Source organism: Hylobates moloch, unplaced genomic scaffold, assembly GCF_009828535.3.
Source record: "Hylobates moloch isolate HMO894 unplaced genomic scaffold, HMol_V3 SCAFFOLD_116, whole genome shotgun sequence".
Taxonomy (NCBI): domain Eukaryota; kingdom Metazoa; phylum Chordata; class Mammalia; order Primates; family Hylobatidae; genus Hylobates; species Hylobates moloch.
In genome coordinates this window covers 20288-36760 of record NW_026652391.1, presented here as the reverse complement: position 1 = coordinate 36760, position 16473 = coordinate 20288, and the positions used below count along the sequence as shown (strand labels likewise).

Below are 16473 nucleotides of genomic sequence, written 5' to 3'. Positions count from 1 at the left end.
AAAAAAAAAAAAAAAAAAAAAGAATGCTGGGGGCTGATCCTGCAGGCGGCTGGCCCTTTCTGGGTCAAGGGCCAGGTCTTTGTCTGTTTCTTCTGCTGCTACAGGTTTGCCAGGAGCTGCAGGGCAAGCAGGGATGCCTGGACAAGTTGGCCCAGTTGGGCCCAAAGGGGACAATGGCTCCATTGGAGAACCTGGACCAAAGGGAGACACTGGGCCAAGTGGTGAGCAACTGGGTGTCGATTTCAGGTGTTTCCGGGTGGTGGTGCAGCTGCGAGTATATGCCAGTGGGCACGCACAGAGCCCATCCCAGGAAGAAGGTTGTCTGAAGGTGGCACTGGGTCATTTCAGGACAGATGGGGCCTGCTGTTGGGAGGACAACAATGCTGCCTCCCTGACCTGTTATTACCCTCACCTTACTACACACTCCTCCTGCCAAGAGGGTTCATTGTTACTGACCGGGCTGGTGCTTTTCCTCAGGACCTCCAGGGCCTCCCGGTGTGCCTGGTCCAGCTGGAAGAGAAGGTCCCCTGGGGAAGCAGGGAAACATAGGACCTCAGGGCAAGCCAGGCCCAAAAGGAGAAGCTGGGCCCAAAGGTAGGTGGCTGGTCTGTGGCCGGTCTGAGAAGGGAAAGGAGGAAGGACAAGGGTCCATGATGTGACCTGAGGCGTGCTCAGAGTGCCAGGGAGAGCCCAGACCCTTGATGCTGCAAAGGCCTTGCCATGCACCCTCCCAATCCCCACAACTGCAATATTTTCCTCTCACCCTCCACAGAGGAGCCCCAGAAAGCTAGGAGAGTCTCCCCACTTCTCTCTCTGACCCTAAAGTTGTGGGCAAAAAGCTCCATTGCTAACAAAACCGCACCTGCTGAACACACTCTTAGCTGTGTTTGTTCCTGTGTGCTCCTTCCTCAGGAGAAGTAGGTGCCCCAGGCATGCAGGGCTCGGCAGGGGCAAGAGGCCCCGCAGGCCCTAAGGGAGAGCGAGGCATCCCTGGTGAGCGTGGAGCCCCTGGAAACGCAGGGGCAGCAGGTGAGCAGTGGAAAGAGCTGGGCTGGGCTGGGTCCAGTTCTCCTGTGTCTGCTTGGAGCTGTGAATGTCTACCCCCCTCCCCCACCACCCACAAAGGCAGAGGTGGCATTGCTGGAACACAGGGAGAATCTATATCCAAGAAGGGTGCATGAGGGGGCTCTGGGGACCTTTCCTATCTAGGGAGAGTGGGGTGCTAACCAACCGAGAAGTCTGTATACAGGGAAGGTTAGTTGTTGGGTGGCAGGACAGTTTTACACAGTGGGGTTGATTGCTGGGTGACAGGGACAGTCAGTGTACAGAGAGCTGCATGGCTGGGTACTGGAGACCGTCTATCTATTTCTGGGCAATAAGGATAGTTAATCCATGTACTGGAAGGTAAAAATGCTAAAAAAGAAATGGGTACATAGCTCACCCAGTTCTTCTTTCACCCCAGGGTCTGCTGGAGCCGTGGGTCCTCAGGGAAGTCCAGGTGCCAGAGGACCCCCAGGATTGAAAGGGGACAAAGGCGTCCCTGGAGACAAAGGAGCAAAGGGAGAAAGTGGGCTTCCAGGTAAGGCAGCAGCTCCTGGCCCAGGGAAGCCCCGCTGGGGCATGGGTGGGCAGAGAGGAAGCCCTCCCCATCCCAGAGGAGGGGCTCTGGGATGTGTGCCCTATTAATGGCAGCTGGTGGGCGGAACTCAGGAAAGGTGGACAGGCTGGAAGGCAGGAGCACTGGGCTCTGGTCTTAGCCACTTAGTACTCATGGGAAAGCAACCTGGGCAGCTTCTCCATCTGACTATCGGGAAAACTACAACTGCCTTCCCAATTCATAGGACAGTTTTGGGCATTAAAAACCCAGTGAATAGAAAACACATGAGTGTGTATTCCTGCCCAGCAACCCCCACCCACCCAGTGGAGATGCCATTATATTCCAAGACTTTAAAGTCACAATGTCATCTGGTTCAGTGTCAGTGAGGTACAGGGAGCAATTTGTCCATAGCAGAACCATAAGACATCCTTGCACAGCAGAGGCCAGCTGTGTCAGCAGATGTGGGCTTGCTGTGGGTCAGCCCCACAATATGTGCCTGCAACTAGACACCCTTCCTTTGGGGCTCAGACTCTGAGCTCTTCCTTCGCTCTCTGGACAAGTCTTTTCTTGGCCATTTTCTCCCCTCTAGATGTTGCTTCTCTGAGGCAGCAGGTTGAGGCCTTACAGGTACAAGTACAGCACCTCCAGGCTGCTTTCTCTCAGTATAAGAAAGGTGAGTTCCTGGATCTGAACCTGGGCCCAGCACTGGCATTGGGCCCCACACTAGATCTCGACCTTGATTTGGCCTTTGGCTGGGGCTAGACCTCTGGCTGGGCCTGAGGCAGAGCCTGCCCTGGGTCTAGGATGGGAATGAGCTGGGACCTGTGTAGGGCTGGACCCGGGACTGTGGCAGGGGGTAGGGCTCAGGCTGGGATGGGGCTAGAACAGGGCAGCCACCTGCTCCTGGAGCTGAAAGTAGATCCAAGGGGGCAAAGGAGGAGGACGTGGCCCCTATCACCAGCTCACCAGGCTAGCAGTAGCATAGTAAAGGCCATCAGGCTCCTGAACTACCCACCAACCTCAATTCCACCTGTGCCCTGAGACAAACTGTTGTCCTGAGTCCAGTGCAATTCAGTAGAGCCTCTCTCCTGCCTACCTTGTGCTGGTCCCTCTGATAGACAAGGGGCTACCCAACATGGGCTGCATTTTTTTACCTCAGAGGGGCCAGGTATGGGAGTGCCCAGTGATGCTGCTGCACATCCCAAGGCAGCCCAGAAACCAGATACAGTTCTGGGAGCTAGGACTGGGGTTCTGCTCTGGGGGTACAAGGCAGGTGGGAGCCTGACCTTGGTATGTGGCCATCAGATATCTCACCTTAGGTGTGCTCTTGGTTCAAATAGGGGGCAGGCTGCTTCTGGGCCCCAGCAACTGCTGGGCTCTCCCTGCAGCTCTGGAGGCATTTTAGAGCAGAGAGTTTGCCCTAACCCTGGAATCCTGAAGAGTCAGAGGCCTCAGGGGCACACACTAGAGGGCCAGATGCCTTTTTGAATCTCCACATCAGTGCCCGACTGCCCCTACTCTCTTCTGCCCTTCCTGACATCAGCTTTGAGTTCAGGCGAATCTCACTGAGGCAAAAAATAAAAAATAAAAGTTTTCCAAAGTAGTAGAGCATAAAGGGGCTGACTGGGTGCAACATAGGTTTGGCTTCTAAGTACCCAAGCTCTGAGATGAGAGTTTCAAGCATTTGATATATATCTCTTTCTGCATATGCCCTAATTCACCCAGAGGCACAGTGACAGAAACACACAGAGGAACATGTCCATATGCACCCACCGCATGTGTGTGCACTTAAACACCATAAAACTAATTCCACCTCCATCTACATACATGAGCTCATATGTTGTCTATATAGCACACACAAATATGCACACACATCCAGATGAACCTTACATACTTTCATGTACCTTTGGATATATGCACATATATTCAAAGGCATGCCCACATATGTGCATGGCACATAAACCTAGTAATGGTACATGAACTCTTATGCTGACTTTGTTCAGGGATGCTCTGGGTGCCACCCTGAGCCCATGGAGAATCTTAAGGATGATGAGTCAGGGTGCAGCCTGCATTCTGAGCAGCCCAACAAAGACAGGGGCACAGCCTTCTCTGGAGCTTCCAGTGTCCTTTGCGGAAGATTTCCGTGCATGGGCCCAAGAGCCACAAAGACAGACTAAAAAGAGATACTTGACATGTCACACAGGCAATGCTTTTGTGAAGTGAGCCCTCATTTTAGAGATGAGGAAATGGAAACCCTGAAAAGGGAAGTGACTTTCCCTGCCCATGCAACAGCCATTGCCAGGGTGGATGTGAATGCCTGGTCTTCCAGTTCCCACTCAGGGCTGTCTCCAGCACTAACACCACTCCCCTGTGCCTCACTCACACATGCCCTTCAGATGCCCTCCTCCACTCCCTCAGCACCTCCCAGGCAGGCTGACTGGCTGGGGCATCACCCATGTGCATACTAAGAGGCCGACATGAGGCCAGACCCAGAGCAGAGATTAGCATCTGGCAGCTTTCAGATGTCCTCTCCTCCTCCTGTCTCTCCCCTTTCATCACCTCATCACACAGCACAGACCCTCTCTGACAACCCCACATCCCCTACTGTTGTACAGGGTGACAGTGAGCTCATTGCAGGTGTTTTCTGTACTCTCAGAAACTGGACTGGTCTACACTGTGATCAACTTGGGAAAAATTGTTCATTTCTACATAGTAATTGAGAAATCGATTCTGGTGTATAGCATGTGCCAAAATAGAAAGAGCACGTCTGAGCTTTGGTGTCAGACTGAGTGAGGTTGAATCCCTAACTTCACGTTTGCTGCTTGTGTGACTTTGAGCCTCTCAGCTTCTCTAAACTCCAGTGCTCTCATCTGTAAGTGGGGAATCATGGTGTCACCTCACAGGGTAGGTCATGGGACAGGGGCTGTTCTGGAACAATCTGTCTTGCATTCTCTCTGGCATCCTGATGTGGCACCTGTTTGGGAGGTCTGAGAGGCTCAGGTTGGAGCACAGAGGTCTCAGAGCCCCTGAGCTTTAGCCAGGTGATGCCACAACCCCAACCTGACTCTCTTCTTCTCCTAGTTGAGCTCTTCCCAAATGGCCAAAGTGTTGGGGAGAAGATTTTCAAGACAGCAGGCTTTGTCAAACCGTTTACAGAGGCACAGCTGGTGTGCACACAGGCTGGTGGGCAGTTGGCCTCTCCACGCTCTGCCGCTGAGAATGCCGCTTTGCAACAGCTGGTCATAGCTCAGAATGAGGCTGCTTTCCTGGGCATGACTGACTCCAAGACAGAGGGCAAGTTCACCTACCCCACAGGAGAGTCCCTGGTCTATTCCAACTGGGCCCCAGGGGAGCCCAACGATGACGGCGGGTCAGAGGACTGTGTGGAGATCTTCACCAATGGCAAATGGAATGACAGGGCTTGTGGAGAAAAGCGTCTTGTGGTCTGCGAGTTCTGAGCCAACTGGGGTGGGTGGGGCAGTGCTTGGCCCAGGAGTTTGGCCAGGAAGTCAAGGCTTAGATCCTCGTGCTGCCAATATCCTAATAAAAAGGTGACCGTCTGTGCCGGGGAGGACTTCTCTACAGAACGTGGCCAAAAGGTAGGGCTGCTGCAGGACACCACACAGTGAAATGTGAGGCTTCCTTCACACTAAAACTCCTTTCAGGGGAAGAAGGGGCCAGCCTGCTTTCCCTATAAGGGATAAAAGTGGGTCTCCAATGACCTTCCTGTCCCCAAACCTGAAGACTCCTTTTCAGCCCCTTTTCTCAAACCGTCAGCTGCATTTGACCCTGCGGATCTCTCCCTCCTCTTTCAAGCACTTCCTCCTCCCAACTTCACAGATACCACTTTTGCCTACTCTGACTCTTTTTTTTTTTTTTTTTTTTGAGACTGGGTCTCACTCTGTCACCGAGATTGGAGTGCAGTGGTGCGATCTGGGCTCACTGCAACCTCTGCCTCCCAAGTAGCTGAGACCAAAGGCATGAGCCACCATGCCCAGCTAATTTTTTGTGTTTTTGGTAGAGATGATGTTTTGCCATGTTGCTCAGGCTGGTCTTGAACTCCTGGGCTCAAGTGATCTGCCTGCCTTGGCCTCCCAAAGTGCTGGGATTACAGGCATAGAACACCACCCCCGGCCCGTTATTAGTCTTTTTAGCTTGTCCCTCTTTCTCTCCTTGACCACTTAATGGTGCAGTGCCGAAGTCTCAGCTCTCAGCTGTCTTCTCTTCTTACACTCACTCCAGAGATGAGCTCATCCTGTCCTCTACTTTAAATTCCTTCTGCAGGCTGGTGGCTTCCCTGCAGGTATATCCCTATTCAGCACCTCTTCCTGAACCCCAGATTCCTCTAGCCAGTTCAGGCTGGAGCCCAGGGATAAAAGGAGGCTCCCAGCCTCCATGGCTGCCTCTTATTTCAAGGTCTGAGCCCAGGAAGCTGCACAGCATGGCAGGGTGACCTGGCAGAGAATGTCTGCCTCCCTAGCTAGGCCACATGTCCCTGCACTCAGTAGGCCCTTCCTCACCCCTGCACTGCCCAGGATCTGTCTCCATCGCTGCCAGCATGACTGCCTCTTGACTCATGGGAGGAGTACCAGCTGCACAATCCTAAAGCTGTCTGAAACCTTAGGGAACTTTGGAACAAAGGGTCTCTGGCCAAGCTCCGATTTACCTCCAATCCTCTTCTTGCCTGGTGATTCCAGGAATGTTCTTTCCCCACTCAACCTTAGAGATAATCTAGTTAAACCTCCTCCTCATTTTCCAGATATGAAAACCAAGGCACAGAGGGATGAAACTGTGCAGGGACAAAAGGGGGAGTCAGTGTTACAGCTGGGTCATGGCTGAAGATAGACATGGCTAGTCATGCCCTCATGATCCTGCACTTCCCTAACATAACAAGATGAGTAAGCTGCAGGATTGTTCTAGCAATGGACAATAGCGGCACTCAACAAGTGGATTTCGAATGAATGGATGGATGATAAGAGTTTAACCATGAGAGTAGAGAAGAGACCTCTCTTTGTGCAATTACCAAGCCACTCAGAGACCAAAGCAGTCTTCGTTACTGTCCACTCCAATTGCCTGTGACTATTAGGCCTCTCTACGGCTAACAGCAGGCCTGGCATCTTATGGTAGGTTTTACTGTTTCTCGCCAATCTTTCACTGAGAGGACTTTTGAAGGCAGGCATGAACCTGTGATGTGGGTCACTCCTGGGGAGAAGCAGAAAAGAGTGGGTATACATTTCCGAAATGCCCTCTCGTCTGCTGCCATATCTTCTGTGATTATAGACAGATGGGTAGATATAAAGTTCTTGTACAAGGCCAGGTGAGGTGGCTCACATCTATAATCCCAGCACTTTGGGAGGCCGAGGCGGGTGGATCACTTTGAGGTCAGGAGTTCAAGACCAGCCTGACCAACATGGGCAAAACCCTGTCTCTCCTAAAAATGCAAAAATTAGTTGTGAGTGCTGGCACGTGCCTGTAATCCCAGCTACTTGGGAAGCTGAGACGGGAGAATCACTTAAACCCGGGAGGTGGAGGTTGCAGTGGGCCGAGATTGCGCCACTGCACTCCAGCTTGGGCGACAGAGTGAGACCCTGTCTCAATAATAATAACAATAATAATAAAGTTGTTGTACAATCAAGCATTCTGGAACCTGAGCAAATGCATGGAAAGCAACTGCCCTTGGGGGTTGCCTGGATCTAGGCAATGGACTTACACTCTGAGTGATATTTGGGGGTTGTTACTGCAGCGCCCATCCTTCCTGGATACATTTGAATATTAACATGTTTGCCCTCTATTTACTTAAGAGTCTGTAGGCAATCTCAGACTACCTGGCTGAAACACCTTTGAGCCACAGAGAGGGACTTAGGAGCACCCTGCCTGAGCAGAATGGTCCTTATGTAAGTCCTGTTTGTAGGGCTGAATAAAGTGTTTTTAAGATGTCTCTAGGCCCTTTGATCTGAGGAAATTGCAGAGCGGCCTCATTGCCAGCGCTTCTACATATTTATTTTTTAATTCCCTTAATACTTCATTTGAGGCATAAGTGCCTGGGGCCAGGCCAGGGCTGAAAGGTCTGATGGCAACTTCAGGCCAAGCAAACACATTCTGTGACCAGAGGGAAGGATCAGGGCAGGAAGGGGATGCTTGGCCCCCAGCTAGAGAGACGGCCTGAGAGAACAGAGAGAGGATGAGAGGGATAGGGATCCTGCAGAGAACCTAGACACTTACTGCACCCCTATACAATGTTCACAGGAAAGAAAAGAGGGAGTGGAGGAAGGTGTGAGGACTTCATGAAGTGATTCTAAAGCTCTTATGAAAGAATGACTCTCAAGGGTTAGGAAAATTGCTTAAAATGGGATAATTAGAATGGACTTGACCCATCTATGTTAGAGGGTTTTATAAAACTAGCATAATTGAAGTTGTAGATTAATGACACAGAAATAGACAGAACAATGAAAAAGAACAGAAAGCCTCAAAACGGGCTCAAGTATGTATATATACATGTATGTATCCTATATGCATGATACAGAGAGAATGCCAAAATTACAGGAAAACAATGACTTACCAATGAATTATTCTGGGTTAAATAGTTAAACATTTAGAGGAAGTGTAAAATCAGATTATTTTATTACATATACAACTTAAAATTAGAAGAAAATATAAGTAACAATTTATGTAGTCTTGGAAGGAAAAAGAGCTATCTAAGAATGCTATCAGACAGGGGAACCCAAAGTGATAATATTGATATACCTGACTACATAAGAAATACGTAAAACTTTTCTACTGAAAAGTAAAACACAATGTAAAAGAAAAGTGGTTATGTATTTGCAATGTACATAACAGATAAATCAATAAGAAAATAATGAATATCTAAGTAGGAAAATGGCATAAGAGTGAGAAGAGGAAATTCATAAGGGAAGAAATACTAATGGCCAATAGTACTGATATGTGAAAAATGCATAATCTTAGTAGTAATTTTTAAACCTTAATGAAACAGTAATATCTATCCCTAAATCTATGAGATAGAGTTACAGCTATACTCGGAGGAAATAAGTAACTTTGCTTTCATTATTAAAAATTTAAAAACAAAAAAACATGGACTGAAAATAGTTGAACTAAATGTTCATCTTTTTAAAACAAATTTTTTTTTTTTTTTTTGAGACGGAGTCTCGCTCTTTCACCCAGGCTGGAGTGCAGTGGCGCATTCTCGGCTCACTGCAGGCTCTGCCCCCCGGGGTTCACGCCATTCTCCTGGCTCAGCCTCCCGAGTAGCTGGGACTACAGGCGCCTGCCACCTCGCCCGGCTAATTTTTTGTATTTTTAGTAGAGACGGGGTTTCACCGTGTTAGCCAGGATGGTCTCGATCTCCTGACCTCATGATCCGCCTGCCTCGGCCTCCCAAAATGCTGGGATTACAGGTGTGAGCCACCGCGCCTGGCCTTTAAAACAAATTTTTAAAACAAAAAAAGGAAGGACAAAACAAATAAATATAAAAGTGAAATTAATGAAATATAAAACAAATAACAATAATAGAAATAAGTTGGGCATGGTGGCTCATACCTGTAATCCCAGCACTTTGGGAGGCTGAGAGGGGAGGATCACTTGAGGTCAGGAGTTCAAGACCAGCCTGGACAACATACAGAGCTCCTGTCTCTACAATAAATAAATAAATAAATAAATAAATAAATAAATGTCAGCCAGGTGTGGTGGCATGCACCTGAAGTCCCAGATACTTGTGAGGCTGAGGCAGGAGGATCACTTGAGCCCAGGAAGTCGAGGCTGCAGTGAGGCATGATTATGACACCACATTTCAGCCTGGAAGACAGAGCAAGACCCTGTGTTAACAACAACAAAAAACAAGAATAGATATGACAAATCATCTCAGAAACTAGACTTTTTAAGAGTTGAATTAGACAAATACATGTTGATAAATCTGTATAAGAAGAAAAAAGCCAACATATAGAGTAGTAGCGATAAGAAAGGAGCAGAGATATGAAAAAGATAAAAAGAAATTTGAGATAACATATTCACTTCCTTTTAGGCATTGATCAGAATTGAAAGCAGCAAGAACTCAGGGAATTTGGCAGCCCTCCCCATCCTTCCCTTGCATTTGCTCCATGGCCTGGGGTCGGATTCTACACTCCTTGCCCTGAAGCTCCAGGTGGTTTATAGCTCCCTGGCTAAGGAGGAGGAAAGCGGCACTGCTTTTTATCTGATGTGGAATTTAGCTCATAACCTTGGTGCATTAGGCAAGCACGACCATAGAACAGTGAGTGTGATGTTAAACTATGTCTCATCACCTTCTTCTCCATCTCAGCCATGGTTGGGAGCTTCTACCTCTGGACTCCCCAGACCCTTTTCACATAGTGAATCCAAAATATTCATGACCTTTTCTGATTCCTGCCCTTGGGGTGCTTGGGAACCAGACTCCATCAGTGTAGGAGAGATGACCACCCAGGAACTGCTTGCAGACAGCACAGGAAAGGGTCAGCACTGCTGGGCAAGGTGAGGTCTCCAGAGGATGCTCTCACTGGGGAAAAGGGTCTCACATGAAATTCAGCATATGGCTTCTGGTGGTACTTCTGTAATTGTCAAGGCCATAGATTCTCATGGGGATAGGAAGCTGGACACATCAGGAGCTCTGGGCAGGGCTGGAGGGCTGGACAATGAGTCCTTTTCCCCACACCATCTCACATCCCTTGGTAATGACTGTGGGGTTAAATGGCTTTCAGGGTCTTTTCCAGGCTGTGCAGGAGATCATTGATTAGTTGCATCTGGCACAGATAAGGGGGAGGAGAGGGTCAGTATGTGTGCTAATGTTTGTCATCCTTGGCTTAAGAGGGCACTGCCCTGCAGGTCCAGAGGGAACCCAACAAGGGGGTTGCCCCGAGCTTCATCATGCGCCCAGTGAAGGCACCTTCTGTGACTTCTGCAAGAATCCTGTGCTTCCGCCAGCTGGCTTCCCAGGAAATCCAAGAACAAGAAGCAAGGACAGTGTTGAAGCTGGTGGAACAACAATGTCATTTCCATTTGAGACCCCCTAGGAGATCCCCACCATCCCTCTGTGCACCAGACCCTCTGCTGGTGGCCTAATGGGTCCCAGGCAGAGTCCCTAAACTGTCCTGAGTTACAGGTTCCCAGCCTGAACCCCTTTGTCCTTTTGAAATATGTGAGGTCATCACACGAAAATCATAAGCAAATACTTAGTAGTGTTCTCCAAAAGAACCTGATTCAGAGAAAAGTCCAGATTCTTTCCCTGCTGATGCTGAGGAAAGAAAAAAGTGACTGCATTTGAGAGAAATACCCAAAAAGTCCGCAAAGGGAACCCAGAGAGGAGCCCACAGCTGGATAGCCCCGACAGGGCTCGGGCAAGAGCAGCAGCAAAGTCCTGTCTTGAGGGGATTCTGAAATTGCCTCGGACACAGAGACCTGTGGAGGGGCAGGCAAGGAGAATGTGGGGGTGGCCTGTGGGTCCTGCCCTAAAGAGATCACATTCTAGGCTTGGAAAGGAGACATGGATAAACAAGGAGCAGAGCATCCCGCCAGTCCCCGGGGCTTCCTGTGCACTGAGGGCTGTCGGGATCCAGCATGCTGAAGACCTGCGGTCACGCAGTAGGAGCGTGCGTCTGGCCCTGGCCCTGCAGGTTGGGGACACAACCCTAGTGAGCAAAGCAACCAGGGCAATCGTGGAGAGGAGGAAAGCGGGAGCATCCAAAGTTGCAAACAAGGTGCTCATGTGATCCCACCACTCACCTGGCTGGGCTTGAGTCTCTCTGGGTTTGCTGGCCTTGTCTTGGAGGCAACCAGCAGGGGGCAGCACGAGGCCACAGCACCAGCTGCACATGGCCACTGTTGCTGGGGCCAGGGATACTCAATTATCAGAGACAAGAGGCTGTGCCGGGGATACTCAATTATCAGAGACAAGAGGCTGTGCCCGTAACCGTATTCCAAAATGAGTTTTGCTGTTTCTCTCTTGGATCCAGCTTAGAGCTGAGTTAAGCTCCAGAGAAGGGAATTGGGTCACACATTTTGGTGGAGGACTCAGATTCATTCATTTATTATTCATTCACTTATTCACTCAACAGTTATTGATTGTGTATGTGGTTCCCAGCCCTTTTCAAGGCACTGGGACTGCATAGGTGAGTGATATGGTCTTGTACTAATCGCAACAGTAGGGACTAATGTTTGCATGGCATTTATTGCGGGCCAGTGCTGTCCTAATTGCCTTGCTTATATCAGTTCATCTATTCCTTCAACAACCGTCTGAGGTGGACACTGTCATGATCCCAATTTTACCAAGAAGGGAACTAACACACAGAGAGTGTATTATGTGACTTGCCCAGGGTCACACAGGTGCAAACTGGTAGAACCAGGATTTGAATCCAGGCAGTCTGACTCCAGAATCCTCACTATTTGTTTGTTTGTTTGTTTTTGAGACACAGTCTCACTCCATTGCCCTGACTGAGGCACAGTGGCACGATCTCTGCTCACTGCAACCTCCTCTTCCTGGGCTTAAATAATCCTCCTGCCTCAGCCTCCTGAGTAGGTGGGATTACAGTTATGCACCACCAAGCCCACCTAATTTCTTGTATTTTTAGTAGAGGTGGGGTTTGGCCATGTTGCCCAGGCTGGTCTTGAACTCCTGAGCTCAGATGATCTGCCCGCCTTGGCCTCCCAAAGTGCTGGGGTAACAGGCGTGAGCCACTGACCCCGGCTAGATTCCTTATTCTTAATGACTTTGCAACACTGACATAACTTGAGCAGATGGCCAAGATGATATCAGATAACCATAACTCTTAGAAGAAAATAAAATGGAGTGTTGTAATGGTGACTGGGGTTGGAGCAACCTTAGCTTCAGTGGTCAGGCAGGGACTTGGGTGGTGGGAGGAGTGGTGACATACAATCCAAGGCCTGGCAGGGGAAGAGGATCATATTAGTGCTCAATCTCTGTGGACCCCCCGGTGTCCTAGAACACAGCTTAGGACCCCTTACAGAGGACATGTTGTCTATGACCAAGCACCCCAACTCCTCACCCAGAATCTCTGGGGTCAGCTTGAGCCAATATTCTTCAGTGGGGAGTATGCAGAGGTAGACCTGGAGACAGGCTAGGGAGGTAGGAGCTGAGCCCCCCAGTGGCAGGATGCTGAGAACCTCAAGCACTGGGTTTTGGTTTCCATACTGGGTTGCTGGTTTCCATACAGGCACTCAACACATACTTACACATGCACAACAATACACACAAACAGCCCCAAGCCCATGTGCACACAATTCCCCCTTCAAGGTCTCACGCATCCAGTGCCTCATGTGCTCTGAAGCTCCTCAGAGCTGTCCCAACCGCAGACCTCCTCCCTAAAGCCACAGGAAGCAGTGAGACCTTGGAAATACGGAAGGTTTAGGTCTGCAGTTGGTTTTCACTAGTGGGGCACTGGTCCGTTGAGGGAGATTATTTGGGGTCTGACACTATACAGTTAAGCAGCACTCCCTTCACCTCATGAGGGGCCTATCAGGAATGGGAAAATGCTGGCTTCCAGGCTCCAGGGCTGCCCTGCATGGTGAGAGGCAGGCAGAAAGCCACTGTGGTGTCTGTATTTCTTGGGGCAGTGGTTTCGAAACTGGCCAAACATCCGGTTCACCTGAGGAACTGATGAAGATGACAGATTTCTGAGGTTTTCACTCACTGGGTTCAGAATGAGGCCAAGAGCCTATGATTTTGTCAAGCATTCCAGTCAATTCTGCTGGTCACCACTCAGAAGAGAGGTACAAGGTGGCACAAGCACAAGCCAGGGCAAGGCAGGCTGGGCTGTGGGTTGGCAATGGCTAGCCTCACCCAAGGCATCTGCTTGGTTAATGAATGGCTGCTTGCCCCCAGCTTCTTTGAAACATGCACCTGTGTTTGCTGGACAAACCACAGGTTCACAGTTGGGGACACTGTCTACTCCTCACACAGTGGCCACCAGGGTTGTGAGCACCCTTTCCCAGACGGCCCACTGCCCTGATCTCCTCCCCTCTTCCCAGCAGCCCATCAGCCACTCAGGGTTACCAGGACATCGCTTTACAAAATCCACTTCCCGGCATCTCCAGCCCAGGCCCTCTGATAACATCCAATCCCTTTTCAGTTAATGGAAAAACCCTGAGCTTTGGCAGGCTCAAAAGCACAGACCAGTTACATAATGACAAGCAAACAGCCTTCCAGGTCAGAGGCTCTGCTGTGACACAGAGGGCAAGTCCAGGGACTGACTGTGACCCCTGGCACTGGTCCCCCTCTGACAGCCACAGAGAAGGGAAGCTGGCTGGCACCAGCAGGAAGAAGATTTGAAAGATGTGAACACTGGGCCCTCAGCTGGTACCCCAAGTCCCCATCTTCTGGCTTGGACATGGCTAAAGTGAAGCAGCAGAGCTGTAGGACTCCGAGGAAACAGTGTCCTGCAGGCACAAGGCCCTACAATTCCTGGATTCAGACCCAGGCAGGAGCCTGGGCCTCGAGTGTCACAGGCTTTGGTAGCTGTTTTCATTCAGACACAGGAGGGAAATTGTGATTATACTTGCTGTGCCTCTGCTTCTGCAGACATAATTTAAATCCGAAGTTCCCATCTTGAGTCCAAGGCATATTTGTCATTCTAATTTACCCAGACTGTCTTCTGTAGAATTCAGAAATAGCTGATAAATATTTAGCCCACAGTTACTTTGGACAGAACTGCCAGGAAACAAAAACTGAAAACAGGGCCGGGCACAGTGGCTCATACCTGTAATCTCACCACTTTGGGAGGCCTAGGTGGGGAGATCTCCTGGGCTCAGGAGTTCGAGACCAGCCTGGACAACATGGTGAAACCTCATCTCTACAAAATAACACACACACACAAACTCAGTTTCTGCCAGTTTGCTCCTGAATTGGCTCCTACAGTCTGGACTTCTGTGTGACAATTGATTCATTAAGTTTTAGAAGAAAGAAATCTTTAGTGACCTATTTATAGATAGGGAAATTGAGGCCCAGGAAACCAACATGCCACTCAGTATATTAGTCAGGGAGCTAACCTGAAACCCCTGTCTCCCGCTCTGAAAATCTGAACTTCCCACCCACCAAGCCATCTCTCCTTCAGCCCTAACATAGTGCACAGAGACCCAGGCCTTCTTCTCCCCTGGGCATGGCCCAGAGCCAGAGCCCAGGCTGCACAGAGTTCTGAACACCAGCTTCCCTTCCAGGAATGCTCTGAGCATGGCCTTCAGGTTCTTACTCCATGCAAGAGGCAGCAAAGGAAGACTGCAGCTAGGAGATGTCTTTCAGCTCCGTGGTCCAAAAACCAATGTGAGAAATGAATGGCAGAGACATCTACCCCATTCGAACAAATGGCAGGGCTCAAGAAGTTGCTCACAGTCATCCCCACTGCTGCAGTCTCAGGGGAATGATCTGCCTGGGGTGCCTCAGGCCTGTCCTTGGAGTGTGTGGCTTCACTGGGTTCCCTGTGCAAGAGATGTCAATCATTGTCTGTTCCTTAGTAAAGGAAACTGCCTGTCCTCAGCCCTTCAGACAGAGAAAGAGGGAGAGAGAAGGGAAGGAGAGAAGTCGGGAAGGGAGGAAGGGAGTAAGAAAGGAAGGGAGGAAGGGAGGGAGAAAGGAAGGAAGGAAGGGAAGGAGGGAGGGAGGAAGGAAGAGAGGGAAGGAGGAAGGAAGGATGGGTAGGAGGGAGGGAGACTGTTTGGAGGGTCATCTTAAATCCAAAATTTTCCTCTTGTCCCAGGTCCTGGAAGGCCTGGATGAACTGAAGTTTCTATCTTTGGACTTTCATGAGAATCCTGTATCTTTCTTAAAAACTGTTTTTCTTGGCATCTTTCTTGCAGAAAGAGAATCCCATATCTTTAGATTAACTCCACCTTCTCCCCAGCTAATACACACCAGGCTCCCATTGCTTGCAGATAAGAACTAAGAAATGAATACAGAGAGGCAGTCTGTCTCAATTCCAGGCTAAAGGAAGAATAGTGTGGCAGCAGATACATTTAGAGAGAGGAGCTCAAAAGAGATGGTTAGGTGCTGGATCAGGGAGAGAACAAAGCCCGACCCATCCAGAAGCACTGACCATGACAATCTTCCTTACATCAAATAGAAATAGGAGGCTTTATGCCCTGCCAGGTGAGCCAAGAGAAGAGAGAATTAGCAAGGAACCTCAAAGTGTCGGGGGCAGGGGAGGAGGCTTATGAGCTGGGGAGAAGGAGGACAGGGCATTGGTGGCATAAAAAGCTCTTAGAGCAGGAACGTGAGGCTGTAGTCATTGAGAGAGATAGGAGGAAAAGAGCCCTGTAGAAGGAACTAAGAGAAGCAGTCTGAAAGGGGGATGGAAGAATTGGAGCTTGCCCTACAAGATTTCTTGCATTTCCCTGACTGAGGGGCAATCATTGCATGATGGAAAACCATAACAACCAGTTATGTACTTCACCCCTATGTGAAGTACATAACTGCATGTTCTACAGTTTCACGGCTGAAGATATTGTTCTTTATGCACAGTGTGGAAAAGGAGGCATTCATCTCAGCACTGACCACGACAGCCCTCCTTAGCATAACATAGGAAGGACGATGTAACCATCACCGGCCAGTTTTCTCATTTTCATCTAGGCTGTGAGAACATTCAGGTGTAACATTCATGCTTGGTTCTGGTCATTCTTTTGTTCTGGGTCACTGTATACGTGTGTCTTTTCTCCCTCTAAAAAGTTTCTGGTCCTTCCTTTCTCTGTTTGCCATACACTATGGATTCATATGTGCTTCTAAAGCTTAACCAGTTTCCTGTTCCCTCGGTAAGCAGCGTGGATTGCATTGGAAGCAGTTAATTATTTTGCTGTACATCACAAAAATACTCCTCTCATTGACCCCAATTTTGGCGCCTATAGAAGGG

General features: G+C 49.5%; 1 protein-coding gene across 1 annotated transcript in view; it reads left to right on the top strand.

Annotated features, from left to right (window-relative positions):
• LOC116463991 (pulmonary surfactant-associated protein D) overlaps positions 1-5055 on the top strand; it is a 9415-nt gene extending 4360 nt beyond the window's left edge. The window contains exons 2-7 of the mRNA XM_032147276.1: positions 105-221; positions 478-594; positions 913-1029; positions 1463-1579; positions 2187-2270; positions 4679-5055. Coding sequence (XP_032003167.1) covers positions 105-221; positions 478-594; positions 913-1029; positions 1463-1579; positions 2187-2270; positions 4679-5055 — 929 coding nt within the window. The remainder of the gene's footprint in view (positions 1-104; positions 222-477; positions 595-912; positions 1030-1462; positions 1580-2186; positions 2271-4678) is intronic.
• Positions 5056-16473: the final 11418 nt, after the last annotated feature.